Source organism: Jaculus jaculus, chromosome 9 (genome assembly GCF_020740685.1).
Source record: "Jaculus jaculus isolate mJacJac1 chromosome 9, mJacJac1.mat.Y.cur, whole genome shotgun sequence".
NCBI lineage: Eukaryota > Metazoa > Chordata > Mammalia > Rodentia > Dipodidae > Jaculus > Jaculus jaculus.
In genome coordinates this window covers 32,816,572-32,835,121 of record NC_059110.1, presented here as the reverse complement: position 1 = coordinate 32,835,121, position 18,550 = coordinate 32,816,572, and the positions used below count along the sequence as shown (strand labels likewise).

Here is an 18,550-nt window from a genome sequence, read left to right as displayed (position 1 = left end):
GACCAAAAATTTAAGCCTACATATTTAAATAAAAGTACTAGAAAAATAAAATTCGAGTTTTCAAAAAATTTTATGGCATGGAAGGGTTTCTACTTATGAGATGAAATGCAGAAAACATAAAAGTAATTGCTGAAGAATGAGAAAAATCAATGCATAGTAACCAGTCAAGGAACACATGAGAAACAAGAAGTACGAACAAGAGCTTATTTCCCAGAGACATCCAGAGAGCTACTACAGTGAGAAAAAAAAAATGAACCACCCAACAGGAAAAATGGGCAAATAGCACTCTGAGTTTTGTTTTGCTTTGGTTTCAGGCGTTTTTTTATTTTTATTTTTTTAAGCAGGGTTTTACTTTAGCCCAGGCTGGCCTTGAACTCATGGCAATCTTACTACCTCAGCCTACCGAGTGCTGAGATTAAAGTCATGTGCCTCTGTGCCTGGGTTTTTGTTTTATCTTGTTTTCTTTTTTGTCTTTAACAGCTAGCTTTGTGAAACAGTAGTTTCTTGATCTCACTTTTTAGAAGAAATGAGCAAATTTAAACCTGAAGATGCCAAACACTCCACTGCCAAAGCTCTTGGGAAGTCTCTCTCCTGCACTGTGGGTGGCTGAGTGCAGGTGACAATTTGGCTGTCAACATTACATTATGCATGCGCTCTCTGACATGGACATCCACGTATAAGAACTCAACTTAAAGGAACAGTTGTAAGTATGTGACATATACATAATGACTTCCAGGTCAGCCTGGGCTAGAACAAGATCCTACCTCAAAAAGCCTGTATGTATGTATGTATATGTGTGTGTGTATGTGTGTGTGTGTGTGTGTGTGTGTATATGTATATGTGTATATATATGTGTGTGTGTGTGTGTGTGTGTGTGTATATATATACACACATATATATAATACACACACACATACACACACACACATATATACACACACACACACACACATATGTGTATGTATGTATGTATATATGTATATGCGTATATACAAGTTTGTGGACTGGAAAGATGGTTTAGCAGTAAAGACATATGCCTGCAAAGCCTAACAATCTGAGTTCAATTCTTCAGTATCCACATAAAGCCAGATGCACAAAGTGATGCATGTGTCTGGGTTCTTTTGCAGTGACTGGAGGCCCTGACATACCCAGTCTTTCTTCCATCTCTCTCTGCTAACAAATGAGTAAATAAACTGAAAAATTAAAGTATATACAAGGTCAGGGCAGTGTGGTGGTTCACACCTATATCCTGGTACTTGAGAGGCTGAGGCAGGATGACTGCTCTCTCTCCTTACAATTAAATAAATGTTAATTAGCCAAGCATGGTAGTACACTTCTTTAATCCCAGTACTTGAGAGGCAGGGATAAGAAGATTACCATGAGTTCAAGTCCACCCTGAGACTACATAGGGAATTCCACGTCAGCCTGGGCTAGAGCAAGACCCTACCTCAAAAAAACAAAACAACAACAACAATAATAATAAAAAATACAAATTTTAAACTAGACATGGTGGCACATGCCTTTAATCCCAGCACTCAGGAGGCAGAGGTAGGAGGATCACCATGAGTTTGAGGCCACCCTGAGACTATATAGTGCATTCCAGGTCAGCCTAGGCTAGAGCAAGACCCTACCTCTAAAAACCAAAATAATAATAATAATAATAATAATAATAATAATAATAATAATAAATAAATTCAAATTTTAAAATGTTTAAATTATGTACCAAGATGGTTGCCACATTATTTGGAAAGGCCTTTGCAAGGATGGAAGACGATGCAGTTATGGCTGCACCAAAGCCTATGGCATCAATCATTCTCACTAGAAAGCACATGGTGATAAATACTGGTCCTGCTGGAAGTTGGTCCAAGACACTAAAAAGAATAAGACAAGTCTCAAATGACAAACATTTCAATGGTTAAAATTTAACTAGGCTGGAGAGATGGCTTAGCAGTTAATGTGCTTGCCTACAAAACAAAGGACCCAGGTTCAATTCTCCAGGGCCCTCATAAGCCAGATGCACAAGGTGATGCATGTGTAAGGCTGTGCATGCACACAAGGTGGCACATGCATCTGGAGTTAAGACTGTAGTGGCTGGAGGCCCTGGCATGCCAATTCTCTCTCACTCTCTCACTCTTCATTAAAAAAGGCAGTTTGTTAGCATGGTGGTTTGATTCATGTGTCCCCCATAAGCTTAGGTATTCTGAATGCTTAGGTCCCCAGCTGATGGCAATTTGGAAATTAATGCCTCCTGGAGGTGGTGTATTGTTGGGGGCAGACTTATGGATGTTATAGCCAGTTTCCCCTTGCTGGTGTTTGGCACAATCTCCTGTTGCTGTTGTCCATCTGATGTTGGCTAGGAGGTGATATCCACCCTCTGCTCATGCCATCATTTTCCCTTGATGGCAGATCAAGGAGCTTCCCCCTCGAGTCTGTAAGCCGAAATAAACCCTTTTTTCCCAAAAGCTGCTCTCTTGGTTGGGTATTTTCTGCCAGCAGTGTGAACCTGACAGTTGGGCTTGCCTCAAAAAAAAAAAAAAAAAAAAAAAGGCCAGACATGGCTGGAAGGATAGTTCAGTACTTAAAGCTCTTGCCTATGAAGCCTCAGGACCCAGATTCAACTCCCCAGTACCTATGTAAGCCGGATTCACATGGTGGCACATTCCCATTCCCTCTCTTCCTCCCTCCATCTCTTCTTTCTGCCTCTCTCAAATAAATTTTTAAAAAATGAAACTTAAAAATAAATCATTTTTTCTAAATGACCAGACATTGTGGGTTTCCTTTCTGTAACTCTAATACTTATTAGGAATGTGAGCTTCCTAGTGGAATTGTGACAATCTTCTTGCCATCAAAAGAGGAGAGCTTGGTCTGAGTTAAAAAGCACTTGCTTGCAAAGTCTAATAGCCTGGATTCGATTCCCCAGTACCCACGTAAAGCCAGATGCACAAAGTGGCACATGCATCTGGAGTTCATTTGCAGTGAAAAGAGGCCCTGGCATGCCCATATATTCAAATTCTCTCTCTCCTCTCATTCTCTGCTTACAAATAAGCTTCAAATATAAAGAGCCATTAACATTTTTAAAATTTATTTTTATTAGATATGGACATATTTAGTATGTCCATTAACTTTTTTTTTTTTTTGGTTTTTTGAGGTAGGGTCTCACTCTAGCCCAGGCTGACCTGGGATTCACTATGGAGTCTCAGGGTAGTCTCGAACTCACGGCAACCTTCGACCTTTGCCTCCCAAGTGCTGGGATTAAAGGCGTGCACCACCACGCCTGGCCATTAACATTTTTAACTGAAGATGATCAATTGTAAAATATGTATAAGCTCCCAAAAATATCAGAAATTGACTTACCCAAAGAGAACTGTGACTCCTCCTGAAAGAAACATTCCTGCTATAAACATGAATTTTGCTCCAATATGAACAAGCTACAAAAAAAGTCAAGAGTGGAAAATGGATTATGTCTTCAAGTCTACATTTACATAAACAAATCCACTGTGTCAGAAAACATGAAACTGTAGGAAAACTTGTATAATTAATAATATATTAAAATAATTATATAAAATAATTATAACATACATTACTTAGAAGGGAAGTAATTACTTATGGAAGGGGTTGAAAAGCAATCATCCTAAGGCTAGAACTGTCAATAGTAGCATAATTTATAAAAACTATAATGGTGGCTATTTCTATATCAATGGAAATTCCAAATTAGTAAATTAAAATAACTCACTACACAATTTTTGTTTTGTTTTGAGGATAGATCTCATTCTAACCCAGTGTGGCCTTGAACTCATAGTGATCCTTCTCCCTCAGCCTCTCAAGTACTGAGAATATAGGCATGAGCTACAAAATTGGCTTATACAAGTGTTAAAAATTGAAATACATACATCTATACATACATGAGTGTTAATACTTACATATTTTCCAAACACTAAAGATGCCAACAAGTTAAATAAAGCATAACTTCCAAAGATCATGCCGATCATGGTATTGCTGGCTCCCTTTTTCTCTGCCTTTGAAGAAATAAAAATAGAAACAAAGTTTGAAAGATAAAATAGCATTAATATTGAAAAATGAGAAGATGGGGTCAGAACATCACTTTCTTGAGACATTTACTTATTTATTTATTTTGGTTTTTCAAGGTAGGGTCTCACTCTAGCTCAGGCTGACCTGGAATGCACTATGTAGTCTCAGGGTGGCCTTGAACTCACGATGATTCTCCTACCTCTGCCTCTTGGGTGCTGGAATCAAAGGTGTGTGCCACCATACCCAGCTTTCTTGAGACCTTTATATATAGTGATTTCAAATTGCAGAAGACACAGCAAACGGAAAGACATTCCATGTTCTTGGAATGGAAGAACCGGTATTTTGAAAATGACAATCTTACCAAAAGCAATCTACACATTTAATGCAATCCTCCAGGGTAAGGGGCAGGGTCAATCAAAATTCAAGATATTTTGAATAAGACATATGAAAATCTACTTTCTTGAATAAGGGCACATCCAGAAGCCATAGATGGTTACTATGAAGCTAGAAACCTGAGCTCCAGGTGGCTGTCCTATCAGTCAACAGTCAACTTTTAAAAATATTTTGTTTATTTGTTTGAGTGAGGGAGTGAGAGAGAGAGAGAGAGAGAGAGAGAGAGAGAGAGAGAGAGAGAGAATGTACGCACCAGTGCCTCTAGCCACTGCAAACAAACTCCAGACACAAGAGCCACCTTGTGCATCTGGCTTTATGTGGGTACTGAGGAATCAAACCTGGATCCTCAGGCTCTGCAGGCCAATACCTTAACCACTGAGCCACCTCTCCAGCTGGAGCAGTCAATTTTTAAGCACCTTCTGTACAGCAGGCATTGTGCTACCAGTGAGTATTTATGAACAGAAGAGTGACATTCTTTCACCAGAATTTCAAACAACTTTATACAGAAACGCAATTCTCTCTCTCCCCTAAACTCTTAAAAATACATTCTTGCCAGACGTGGGTGGCACACACCTTCAATTCCAGCACTTGGGAGGCAGAGGTAGGTAGGAGGATCACCAAGAGTGCGAGGCCACCCTGAAACTACATAGCAAATTCCAGGTCCGCCTGGACGGATTCTTTTTTGGTTGTTGTTTTTTTTTTGTTTTGTTTTGTTTTCCGAGGTAGGGTTTCACTTTAGTCCAGGCGGACCTGGAATTCATTCTATATTCTCAAGTTGGCCTTGAACTCATGGCGATCCTCCTACCTCTGCCTTCCAAGTGCTGGGATTAAAGGCATGGGCCACCACGCCTGGCCTGGACAGATTCTTTTGATTAGGTTCATTAATGTGGATAGACCCCCCTTAGCTGTGATGGCACCATCCCCTGGGTTGGGGTCCTGAGCTGTGTAAAGGAGACAGCACTGCCTGAGCAGCGCGATCACCACTCTGCTTCCTCGCTGTGGACGAACTGTGACCAGCGGCCTCAGGCTCCTACTTCCAAAGCTTCCCCACCATGAGGAACTATAACCTGAAATCAACCCTTACCCTCATTTTTGTCAAGTATTGTGTCTCAGGAATGAGAAAGTAATTGATACAGCCACTTTATCCTCTCTTGTTGCCCACATAATTAAGGACTGTGTGCTGTCAAGGCATTTGGGGAGTTGCCAGTGCATTGTAAAATCAAGGCTTTGGCAAGGAGCACAAAACAAAATGCACAATGCTTCTACTTGTCCAAATGAGGTCCCTTCACCCTAGATTGTACCCCTGGTCTCTGTTTTCCAGGTGAACTCTGTGGAGGTGATTCTCTGTGACACCATCGACAGGTCCCAACACCATAGGAAAGGTTGTGGTTTGAAGCAGTCAGGCAACATTGATAAGAAACCTTCTTTGTGCAAACATGGCTCCTGACGTCCATAATACATTCAAATGGATAAATGGATTTACTGGGCCACAACTGCCTAATTCCAAATATTAATAAGCCAAAATACCAGAAGATGTAGTCACAGTTGTGCAGCAACATTTCAATATTAGTTGTTCAAAGTGTCTTTTTTTTCCCCAGCTGCAAACACAAAGAGCTATCGAACTACCTGTTAAGGAAGGTAATGCTTAGAAGGTCAATTATAGGTGAATTCCCTACCAAGAGGATGTTCTTTCTAAGTTCTTATTCTGATATTGTGAATTCATTAGGAAATATTCTCTTGGTTGAAGCTCCATGCATTACATATACTATAGGTACATTTATAAAATGACAACATGAAATAACTCAAAAGGCTTTTTTAGAATCAAGGTCCATAAATATACAAAAATGTCTTACCTCCTTGGGGAAAAAGGGTCCAAGGATGGAATAGGTCATCGAACAACCCAAGTCCAAAGAGGCTGCTGCTATCAGCACAAAAACCTGTTCTCTAGAAAGCCGGATGGAGGAGGTCTCTCTGGCACTCCCTTCCTGGCCATCACCTGGAAGGCAAATACATGGCTTTACAGAGATTTAACTGGGATTCTGGATGAAAAACAAACAGATGGGGCTGGAGAGATGTCTTAAAGGAAATTCCTTCAAGCTGGGTGTGGTAGCACACACCTTTAATCCCAGCACTCTGGAGGCAGAGGTAGGAGGATCACCGTGAGTTGGAAGCTACCCTGAGACTACACAGTTAATTCCAGGTCAGCCTGGGCTGAAAGTTAGACCCTACCCAAAAAAAAAAAAATTCTTTCAAGAATGAGTACCAGCGTGATCCAAAGAGTGTCCTCTCTCTGAGGTAAGATATCCCAGTTTCTCAAGCTCCTAGCTTCATATGTTGCATGAATGCAATAACGTCTTAAATGTGTTAACTGATTATTAGAGAGGCTAACACAGCCCTGAAGTCAAGGGATAAGATAATCTCTGTGATTCAGCTGGTGAACTTCATATGCTTCTGGAAAGACAAGTCCTACATATATGAAAATCAATCCTTAAACACACACACACACACACACACACACACACACACACACGTCTTTAACACCTGTTCCCTGGGTTAAACTGTCAACTAACTTAGAGACCCAGTTAACTATTCAGTTTCAAACACCCAAACAAATCTCTCAAAGGGTTCGGAGGGGGGGGGGGGGGAATAGAAGAAAACAAAGTATTCGATTTGCTCTATTTCTTTCTCCCAGAGTTACCATAGTAGTTCATGGGGGAAAACTATGCAAGTTGAGGAAGTCTTAAGGAACCTGTAAGAAATTTGGAGTTGATGAAAAAGAGAAATGAGGGCAGGTTAAGAGAAATGAGAGCTGGAGAGATGGCTTAGCGGTTAAGCCTAAGGACCCTGCTCGATTCCCCAGGTCCCACGTTAGCCAGATGCACAAGGGGGCGCACGCGACGGGAGTTCGTTTGCAGTGGCTGGAGGCCCTGGCACGCCCATTCTCTCTCCCTCTCTCTCTTTCTCTCTCTCTCTCTGCCTTTTCTCTCTCTGTCGCTCTCAAATAAATAAATAAATAAAAATAAAATAAATTTTAAAAAAGGAAAGAAAGAGTGATACTGGCAAATATTCCAAAGAAGATGTTTTATGCCGGTCTAATGTTATACTTGATGCAAATGCATCCTTCTTTTAAATTTTTATTTATTTATGAGAGAGAAAGAGAGGTTCTAGCCACTGCAAACGAACTCCAGAGGAGTGTGCTACCATGTGTATGTATCTGGCTTATGTGCGTTCTGGGGAACTGAACCCTTCCTTGGTCCTTAGGTTCAGCAGGCAAGGGCCTTAACCGCTAAGCCATCTCTGCAGCCCCCCAGCGCACTCTCGAACACCCCAGCAGTCAATTTAAAAACACAGCGCTGGGCTGGAGAGATGGCTTAGCGGTTAAGCGATTGCCTGTGAAGCCGAAGGATCCCGGTTCGAGGCTCGGTTCCCCAGATCCCACGTTAGCCAGATGCACAAGGGGGCGCACGCGTCTGGAGTTCGTTTGCAGGGGCTGGAAGCCCTGGCGCGCCCATTCTCTCTCTCTCTCTTTACCTATCTGCCTCTTTCTCTCTGTGTCACTCTCAAATAAGTAAATACAAATGAACAAAAGAAATTTTTTTAAAAAACACAGCGCAAAGGGAAGACATTACAGGCACTCCCTTAACTTCACCCTTCCCAAGAAATGCTGGCCTCTTAAGTCCTCCGTCAGATCCCAGCCTCCGCGACGCTCAAAGCTAAGCCTCCCGGCCCCGCGCCGCCCGCCGAGAGTCACCTCCTGTCCCCGCGGGAGCCGGGGCGCCCGGCGCGTCCATCCCGGCTGCTCCGGTGCCCGCTGGGCTCGAGCCCGCGACCGCGGGGTCGTCAGCCGTCCGCCACCCGCCGCCGCGCAGGGCCGGGCATCCCGCTGTGCCCCGAGCTGGGGACGCCGGGCCGGGGCTGGGCACTGGGCACCCGCGGGCCGGGGGCGCTGGGCACCGACTACGGGGACCGCGGAGCCGCGGGTTGCGCGGGCGGCGGGGCGGGCCGGGCCGGGCCGGGGCGGAGCCGCTCCTCCCGCCCGCTGCTGACCTACCGAAGGCCGCCCCTGCCGGCTACGGCCACCTTGCATCCTCGCCAGAGAGTCGGGGACACTCGGATCTCGTGTGCCTGAAAGACAGACGCAAGGGGATTTGGAACCTAGGCTCGGGCCTGATCATTTACGAGATTTTTCTGCGTGTTTGTTTTCCAGGATGGAAGCAACTTGGCGTCCTTGCAAACCAGCCCGGGAAGAGCCGGAAGTGCATCTAACCGCTGGAGCACCTGGAGCAGAGTCTGTCTGCTGCAATGACAACCGAGGAGCACCGCCGAGCCGGACGCCGGGCTTCGGGCGGGCTGGCTCGCGGTGACTTTGGATGGCAAGGTCACTTTCCCCCTCTCTGCACCCGAGTGTAGCCTGGCCTTGAATCTTGGTGATGAGATGTGGAAGTACGCACCTGCAACTCTACACTCACAAGACATCCCTGACCCCACCCTGTTTCATTTGTCCTTGGCTTACTTATCATCTTATTATTATTATCCTATTGATATTATTGCTTATTATCTGAAGTTTGGAAACTGGGAAAGTGTTGGTTTGGAGGCCAAAGCAAAACAAAAACACCAATTTATAAAGACAGTCAACCTGTCCGGCTTCTGGCCTCACTCAAGTAGTTTGCCGCCTTTTAGAAGGTACAACAGGGAGGCAGAGGTAGGAGGATCGCCGTGAGTTCGAGGCCACCCTGAGACTCCATAGTGAATTCCAGGTCAGCCTGGGCTAGAGTGAGACCTTACCTCGAAAAACCAAAAAAAAAAAAAAAAAGATACAACCGAAACTAGCGAGGCGAGCCTGGGCTACAGAGTGAGTCTTAGGTCAGCCTGGGATAAAGTGAGACCCTGCTTTAAAAACAAAACAAAAAAAAAAAGAAAAGAAAAATAAGGGCTGTCCACATAAGTCAGATGCACAAGGTGGCACAAATATCTGGAGTTCTTTGCAGCAGCTGGAGGCCCTGATGTGCCCATTCTGTCTCTGTCTCTCTCAAATAAATAAATAAATATAAATATAAATATTTTTAAAATAAAGTAACTAACACTTTAATATAAAACAGTGGGTTCTATAACAGAATATGTACTTGTTAGGTTCAGAATTTAGAAAACCTGTGAGCCAGCTTGTTTGGGGCCTAAAGTTTTATTAACACCAAGGGTGATGAGTTCAGACCAGAGAGAGTAGGGAGGGAGTTCTGTAGTAAGAGGAAGAAAAGGTTTTTTGGTTTTGTTTTTTTTTTTAATATTTTCTTGGTCATTTTTTATTTATTTATTTGAGAGCGACAGACAGAGAGAAAGACAGAGGAAGAGGGAGAGAATGGGCGCGCCAGGGCTTCCAGCCCCTGCAAACGAACTCCAGACACGTGCGCCCCCTTGTGCATCTGGCTAACGTGGGACCTGGGGAACCGAGCCTCGAACCGGGGTCCTTAGGCTTCACAGGCAAGCGCTTAACCGCTAAGCCATCTCTCCAGCCCAAAGAAAAGGTTTTAAGATCTGTGGAGAAATAGGAAGGGGAGGGTCTTACATTGCTTGTATGGGATATCTGTTTCACAAGGGGGGCAAGGGGAAATCTCCCTGGAGTCATACCGGCCCAAATCTGGAAGATGGGATTTAATCTTTTGCTTTGGGCCTATAGGTGCTTGATGGGATTTAATCTTTTGCTGTGGGCCTATAGGTGCTTGCTAGGAGGGAAGTGCTAGGAATTACTGCTGTAGAAGGTGTTGATTCTAGGATCCCAGACCTCGCCTGAGTTTACTTACAAGGAGGGGTAGAAACAACAGTTTAAAACTTCAACTTCCATAGTGGAAGATAGCTTTTGGAGTTATTGCAAGTCAGAGGGGTGGAGGAGAATGTGGGTGGAAGGAAAGGCTTCTGAAGTTTTTAAAGCACTTTGGCAAATGGAAATCTGGATAACTGCTGGAGGAAGTGTGACTTCGGGTCTTGAAGGTTATTTAAAAATGTCCAGATACAGGGCTGGAGAGATGGCTTAGCATTTGCCTGCAAAGCCAAAGGACCCAGGTTCAATTCCCCAGGACCTACATTAGCCAGATGCACAAGGGGGGGGGGGGCACATACATCTGCAATTTGCTTGCAGTAGCTGGGGCCCTAGCATGCCCATTCTCTCTCCCTCCTTTCTCTGACAAATAAATATTAAGACAAAATTTCCAGATGGGCAAGTAGGAGATGGTGGAGTGGTTGGAAGCACTCTGAACACAACTTAACTAGAGCAAGAGTTCCCAAGGGTCCTTAGGGAGTCTTTGCCACCTGTCCCCTAAGCTTCACCAAGCTCATCTGACAAGATGTCCTCTTTCCAATCTAACTTCAGACAACACAAGTATTTCTTCAGTTATTTCTTTGATGATTATTTTTTAAATTTTTATTTATTTGTTTTTGGTTTTTTGAGGTAGGGGCTCACACTAGCCCAGGTTGACCTGGAATTCACTATATAGTCTCAGGGTAGCCTCAAACTCACTGTGATCCTTCTACCCTCTGCCTCTTAAGTGCTAGGATTAAAGGCGTGTGCCACCATACCCAGTGTCCACTTATTTTATTTTATTTATTTTTATTATTACTATCTTTTTTTTTTTTTTTTGGCTTTTTGAGGTAGGGCCTTGCTCTAGTCCAGGCTGACCTGGAATTCACTGTGTAGTCTCACAGTGGCCTTCAACTCATGGTGATCCTCCAACCTCTGCCTGGGATTAAAGATATGTGACTTTTTTTTAAATTTGATATTTTATCTCTTATATTGTAGTGACACTTATTTTTAATTAACATAAAAAAGTACTACTTGGGCTGATGACTTGGCTCAGCAGTTACCAGTGCTTAGAGTTTAAGCCTTAGGGCCTGGGTGGGCCTGATATTTTTGGAGTTTCAGTCTCCCAGAATTCAAATAAAAAGGCTGGGTGGGTGGGACTATTGACCTGGAGCCAGAGTGTCCAGAGATCAGTCCCTGGTGCTTAAAAAAAAAAAAAAGAAGAAGAAAAAGAAAAAGCAAAAGCAGCTTTTGGTTGATAGAAAGACTCTCAAGGAAGTATGCAGACGGGCAATAGAGAAGGACATGAAAAGTGTTTTGAGTTGGAAATTAAGCAAGGACATTTAGAAGCCCTTGCCCCATACCATGTCCTGTACTGCATAGACTTTTGAATTAGTTCTGTCCTGTGCTGCATAGTTTTCTGTGCTGACACTGAAGCTTCTGTACTGCTTCAAGGCCATGATCTGTATTCCAGCCTCTACTGTAAATCATCTTCTGCATCTTTTTACATCTGCCCACTAGTTAACTTTCATTTTGTTTCTGTAAAACTTGATATCACTACTCAAGGTCTCTGAGCTCTGAGAACTAACAATAATGAACAGGCCAAGATAAGGTATGAACTCTGAGCCATCAGAGCTCAAGGTCCAGGCTTTGAAAGAGATTCCTGAGCCCACTCTGACATGAAAATAAACTGATTCTCCACTCGCTCTCTGGTGCCAGTTCCGTGAGTCTTAGCTCCCATACCAGTTTGACTGTGGCATTCATTTGCACACACACAGTGTTGTGATTATGTGTGTTTCTATTTTTTTCTCTATTTGAATTTCTACCTCCCAGCCTCCCTCTAGATCATGTGATAAAATTAAATACAAATGCCTCTGGGTTTATTATGGGGCTACATTCCAATAAAGCAATCACAAGTTGAAAGTATCGTATGTAGACCTCCACTTAACACGTGTAACCTATGGAACGCTATTGCTTAGCAATTCGGCACGTGGTAAGTAGTTCTTTATCCAGTGTAGATAGAGACGCTCGGCCCTCTTGCTGCTAGACTTGCAGCTCTGTGCTGCTGCCCAGCATCTTGACAGAGCACTTCACTAGCCTCAGAAAAGATTCCAATTCAAAGTACAATTTCTACTGAATGAATATTGCTATTGCGTTAAAAAAAAACAAAAAAAAAAAAAAAAAACTTTTGAGGTAGGGTCTCACTCCAACCAAAGCTGACCTGGAATTCACTATGTAGTTGCACAGCAGCCTGGAACTCACAGTGATCCTCCTACTTCTGCCTCGCAAGTGCTGGTATTAAAGGAGTGTGCCACCATGCCAGGTTGCTATTGCTTTTGAATCATCTTTTATTGTTGTTGCTGTTGTTTTTGGCCTGGGCTAAAGTGAGATGCTACCTTGAACCCCACCCCCCTACACACACCAAAAACCAAAACCAAAACAACAACAACAAAAAACTTTGGTTAATTAGAGCAGAAAACAAATTTGTTGCAGGTTGGGTAGCCCAGAGACTCATTCTGGGGCCCTGGGCACAGTGCTTGGGCAACTTACATGGAGTCACTAAATCACTGCTGACATGTCCAGCTCCTGTCACTGCACCAGTAGACGTGTGTCTGCCGTGTGTGCTTATAAGCCTATGAGCCCTGGGTTGTCAGAAGGCAAGAACAGTCTCCAACTTTGTATAGACCTGTCTAGACCTAACCTAGGTCCTTTGAATTACAACAGAAACCTGAAATGTAAATAATCTGCTAAAGGCTACAAAGTGAGCAAGAACTTTAACTCAGCTGTGCACAAGACATAAAATCTTTATGGTGCCTTGAATCAGCTTCTCTCCCAGCTCTGTGCTGTAAGTAAGGTATTCTGCGATTCAAAGATCTCTCCTAGGCTGCAGAGATTGCCCAGTGGTTACAAGTTTGAGGACCTGAGGAGACCTGAAACTGCCTGAGTTCAAATGTCAAGATTCTACCTAAACATGTGCCTGTAATCCCAGACCATAAAGGGGAGCAGATGCCAAGGAGTCAGGGCTATGGAAAAACAGTAAGGTCTGCTGGTATCAGCTCCAGTCTCATAAGAGACTCCCACTCAGAGAAGAAGTATGTGGAGGGCTCGAGAGATGGCTTAGCAGTTCCGGTGTTTGCCTGCAAAGCCAAAGGATCCTGGTTCGATTCTCCACATAAGGAGAACCCACGTAAGCCACATGCACAAGGGGCACGTGCATCTGGAGTTTGTTTGCAGTGGCTGGAGGCCCTGGTGCTCCCATTCTCTCCCTCTCTCTCTCTGCCTCTGTCTCAAATAAATAAATAAATAAAATATATACATTTTTTAAAAGTGTCTGGAGCAGGATGTGCCACACAGACCACATTACATGGAAGAAAAAGAAAATCTTATTGCTTAATCCATTCTATATCTCCTCCTTCTTTGACCCTGATGATGTTGAATATAGTTGTGTAGATACAATTAACTAAGACTACCTGAGGCAGGATGGGCCCTTAATCCAATATGACTGGCATTCTGATGAAAAGTCAAAATTGAGACACAAAGGTAGACACACACATACAGGGGGAGAATGTCATGTGAGGCTTGGGTTTATAATGACACAGGTTAAGCAACAATACTGACAACCAATCTCTAGGAGAGAGGCCTGCAGCAGATTTCTCTCACAGCCTTAGAAAATGCCAGCCATGATTTTAAATTACTAGTCTTCTGAGCTGTGACAACTCATCTTTGTTTTGTTTTTTAAATTTTTTTTGTTTGTTTTTTTCGATGTAGGGTCTCACTCTAGCCCAGGCTGACCTGGAATTCACTCTGTAGTCTCAGGGTGGCCTTGAACTCACAGAGATCCTTCTACCTCTGCCTCCCGAGTGCTGGGATTAAAGGCATGTGCCACCATGCCAGGCTTTGTTTTTTAATTTTTTTGAGAGAGACAGAGGGAGAGAGAGAGAGACTGGGCATGCCAGGACCTTCTAGCCACGAGTACCCCCTTGTGCACATGTGCAATATTGTACGCTTGTGTCACTGTGCATCTGGCTACATGGGACCTGGAGATTGGAACATGCATTCTTAGGCTTCACAGGCAGGAGCCTTAACCACTAAGCAATCTCTCTAGCCCATCTTTTTTGTTCTTGTTGTTGTTTTTTGTTTTAATGCCACTGAGATTTGGTTCTGTGTTGTGGCTACTGTAGCAAAGCATGCTTATATACTTAAGATGACTCAGAAATTCAAATTTCTGGGCTGGAGAGATGGCTCAGTGGTTAAGGTACTCGCTTTCAAAACCTGATGACCCGGGTTCTATTCCCCAGACCTCATATACAGCTGGATGCACAAAGCAGCACATGCATCTGGAGTTTGTTTGCAGTAGCTGGAGACCCTGACACACACTCTTCCTCTGTCCCTCTTCTCTCGGCTTGCAAATAAATAAAAATTAAAATGAAAAATCAAGTTTCTGTTGTCTCTTTTTCTGCTTAATTGAAATATTCTCTCTCCATCTATGCAATTTTTTGGCACAGTGAGAGAAACAGTTCCACTACTGCCAGTTTACAATGTCATCCTTGAATTCTCAGGTGGACATCATGCAAGTGGTTAAAGGTTTAGGTCAGGCTGTGAAGTCAGTCCCTGTAATGAAAGAGAAACCTCACATCTGCGAGCTACCTATTTCTGCCTTTGTTGTCTTTTACTTATTTACCTCCCCCAACCCCACAAAAAAAATTAAGACAGGTCTCATTCTGTAGCTCAGGCTGGCTTTGAACTCTTTAGGTAGCCCCCGTTGGCCTCTAACTCATGATCCTTCTGCCTCTCTCTGGTGTACTAGGATTGCCACCAGCCTGCATCTTACTACCTAAAGAGAGAGACTATTTGCACTATCACATAGGTCTGAATGACAATCTGGGAATCAATGAGAAAATGAAAATTTAGCTCAACTGGGAGTGGTGGCACACACCTTTAATCCCAGCTCTAGGGAGGCAGAGGTAAGAGGATAACATATCAAGAATTCAAGGCCAACCTGAGACTACATAGTGAATTCCAGGTCAGCATGGGCTAGAGTGAGAACCTACCTTGAAAAAACAAAACAAAACAAAATTTTCTTCTTATTATTATTTTTGGTTTTTTGAGGTAGGGTCTTGCTCTAGCTCAGACTGACCTGCAATTCACTATGTAGTCTCAGGGTGGCCTTGAACTGATGGTGATCCTCCTACCTCTGCCTCCTGAGCGCTGGGATTAAAGGCGTGTGCCACCATGCCTGGCTTCAAAATTCCTTATTATCATGATTGTTACTAATGTAGAGTTTTTGTCTTTTGTGGTGCTATGGATTGTGCCAAGCCTCGAGTGTCCCTACAAACATGCATCCATGGGGCTGCACTATAGTCCTAGCCTCACTTGCTTCATTGATCTGTGGAGATTTGATGCACCATCACTACATTACAACCGAGCCATTAGTCTCGTAGCTTCACCACCATTCATGAACTCATCTTCGTGCTGTTGCAGAGGCACTGGCTCTTTCCTCAGAGGTTCAAGCGTGGCCCTTTGAGGAGTGTGCAACTTCCTTCTGCATGGTTACAAAAGCTTCTTTATAAACTTTTCATCATTCACAGTGGTTATTGTCTCAAGATTAGTGGTAACCAGCTTTGCTTTGGTTTCTGCCTTGAAGTTTTCTTCCCTGGGAAGAAAGGCTTGCGCCACCACTACTCCTCATACGGAAGTAGATTCTAACATCTAAGCACCCTGTATACAAATGCAGGCCTGAAACTGCATCTACACAAGTAAACTGGCTGGCTGTGGTGGCGTACGTCTTTAATCTCAGCAGAGAGGTAGGGGCAGAGGCCAAGGCAGAGGTAGGAGGATAGCCAAGAGTTCCAGGCCACCCTGAGACTACATAGTGAATTCCAGGTCCGCCTGAGCTGGATGAGACCTTACCTCAAAACAACCAAGGGGGAGGGAGAAAAGAATCTGCTTGTGTATGAGTCACTAACTAATCTCTATTTAAATTTGCTTTCACATTTGCCAGTATCTAAAATTGACAGAAATTTATTTAAAAACAAAGTAGGAGAATCTGTATTGTTTTTAAAGATTTTCATTTTTATTTACTTGTTAGAGATGGGTGTGTGTGGGGGGGGAGGGGGGGGGAGAGGGAGAATGGGAATGCCAGGGCTCTAGCCACTGTAAATGAACTCCAGATGCATGTGCCACAAGTTTCTCAGTTATAACCTACCTGTGGAGCTTGACAGCCTGAGGTCATTGCTGGTGTCTACTCTATCTCCAGCTGTATTTTGTCATAATGTCTGTCAAGAAGGAAATATCTTACTTCTGGAAGGCCAAGAGAATTCTCAAAAACAGAGGCTGATGCTCATTGACTTTGAATACAGCAGTTACAATTACAGGGGATTTGATATTGGGAATCACTTCTGTGAATGGATGTATGCTTACTCCTATGAAAAATACCCATTTTTCCAAGCAAACATTCAGAAGTATCCCACTCGGAAGCAACGGCTCCATTTTATTTCCAGTTACTTGACTACATTCCAAAGTGACTTTAAAAACCTCAGCAATGAAGAACAACCCGTTATTAAAGAAAAAACGTTGATTGAAGTCAACAGGTTTGCCCTTGCCTCCCATTTCTTCTGGGGACTTTGGTCCATTGTACAGGCCAAAATTTCATCCATTAAATTTGGCTACATGGAATATGCCCAAGCCAGGTTTGATACCTATTTTGACCAGAAGAGGAAGCTTGCAGTGTGAGTGGGAAGCCTGTGCCCTTTACCACTGGACTGCGGGAGGCAGCTGTGTGGGCCCTCTGGGCCGCTGTGACCAGTGCTCCTGGCGGAAGGCCTTGGACGTCCCACTACTGAGCACCGGTGTGCATCTGGCTTATGTGGGACTTGGAGAATTGAACCAGTAAGTGTAGCCAAAAGGAATTACCAGATGTGGAAAGACATTAATCATGTTCTGAAAGAGTCAGGCAGGAAGGCGAAGGACAGACACAACCACAACGGAGAGGCATATTTGGCTCCTCTAAGGATCCGTACAAGGGCCTCCGCCCACGCCTCCAGCAGAGCAGGACTGTGCATTTGAGAGGCAGAGATAAGGGGATCACCATTAATTCATGGCCACCCTCAGTTTACATAGTCAATTCAAGGTCAGTCTGGACTAGAGTGAGACCCTAGATCAAGAAAACCAAAAAAAAAAAAAAAAAAGAATCCTTAACACAAATGGCCCTTTAAACTTCATTTTGGGGTTAGATTAACTTTATTACTAGGATTTATTTTATTATTTTTGGTTTTTCGATGTAGGGTTTCACTCTAGCCCAGGCTGACCTGGATGGAATCCATTGTGTAGTCTCAGGATGTCCTTGAACTCCCCGAAATCCTCCTACCTCTGCCTCCAGAGTGCTGGGATGAAAGGCATGCACCACCAAGCCCAGCTATATATCACTAGGATTTAAAAAGAGGTAAGCTCCATTTATTTTTTTTTTTCCCAAGGGGACAGAAACGGACAGGAGAGACAGAGAGAGAAGGGGCACATCAGGGCCTCCTGCCACTGTAAAGAAACTCCAGATGCATGCGCCACTCCGTGCATCTGCATCTGGCTTTATGTGGGGAATTGAACCCAGGTCATTAGACTTTGCAGTCAAGTGTCTTAACTGCCTAGCCATCTCTCCAGCCTGAGACAGCCCCAGTTCTAAGGAGTGACAGCCTTGTGCTGATAGCTGAACCAAGGTGAAGTCCAGATTAGGAGCTGACATCAAGCACTCGGGAGGCAGAGGTAGGAGGATCGCTGTGAGTTCAAGGCCACCCTGAAACTACATAGTGAATTCAGGTCAGCCTGAGCTAGAGTGAGACCCTACCTCAAAAAACCAAAAAAAAAAAAAAAAAAGAGTTGGTGGATACTATGCTAGGAACAACACTAAAAGGCACTAGACAGGCTGGAGAGATTGTTTAGTGTTAAGGCACTTGCCTGCAAAGCACCCTAGTACCCACGTAAAGCCAGATGCACAAAAGTGACACATACATCTGGAGTTGTTTGCAGTGGCTAGACACCCTGGCATGCCCATTCTCTCTGTCTCTGTTTCCTTCTTTTTGCAAATAATTTTTTTATTTAACAAAATATTTTTTTTAAATATACAAATAATTTTTTTAGCCGGGCGTGGTGGTGCACGCCTTTAATCCCAGCACTCGGGAGGCAGAGGTAGGAGGATCTCCGAGAGTTCGAGGCCACCCTGAGACTACAATTCCAGGTCAGCCTGAGCCAGAGTGAGACCCTACCTCGAAAAACCAAAAAAAAAAAAGTAAAAAAAAAAAAAAAGAATTTTTTTAATGCACTAAGCCAAAGACACTTGATCAATTTCCT

At 43.7% G+C, this 18,550-nt stretch overlaps 2 protein-coding genes across 6 annotated transcripts in view; one reads left to right on the top strand and one right to left on the bottom strand.

Moving 5' to 3' along the window:
- Positions 1-8,667, bottom strand: part of Slc18b1 (solute carrier family 18 member B1) — a 34,211-nt gene extending 25,544 nt beyond the window's left edge. For 3 of the 5 annotated variants that reach the window (XM_045159232.1, XM_045159233.1, XM_045159234.1), the window contains exons 1-5: positions 8,174-8,238; positions 6,276-6,418; positions 3,921-4,016; positions 3,355-3,428; positions 1,724-1,871 (exon numbers count right to left, since the gene is read on the bottom strand). In XM_045159232.1, the coding sequence (XP_045015167.1) occupies positions 1,724-1,871; positions 3,355-3,428; positions 3,921-4,016; positions 6,276-6,418; positions 8,174-8,213 (501 nt within the window). In that variant the 5' untranslated portion in view covers positions 8,214-8,238. Of the gene's footprint in view, positions 1-1,723; positions 1,872-3,354; positions 3,429-3,920; positions 4,017-6,275; positions 6,419-8,173; positions 8,239-8,473 lie in introns of those variants that run through there. The other 2 variants (XM_045159235.1, XM_045159237.1) reach the window with 2 other exon arrangements.
- A 7,717-nt stretch (positions 8,668-16,384) lies between these two features.
- Positions 16,385-16,988, top strand: LOC101603448 (choline kinase alpha-like). Its single transcript, XM_045159494.1, has one exon. It carries the CDS (start codon positions 16,385-16,387, stop codon positions 16,940-16,942), a length of 558 nt encoding a protein of 185 aa, XP_045015429.1. The 3' UTR covers positions 16,943-16,988.
- Positions 16,989-18,550: the final 1,562 nt, after the last annotated feature.

Bases quoted from the DNA above. Each gene is read 5' to 3' on its own strand.
- LOC101603448 (XM_045159494.1), top strand. From the start codon at position 16,385: ATGTGCCACAAGTTTCTCAGTTATAACCTACCTGTGGAGCTTGACAGC.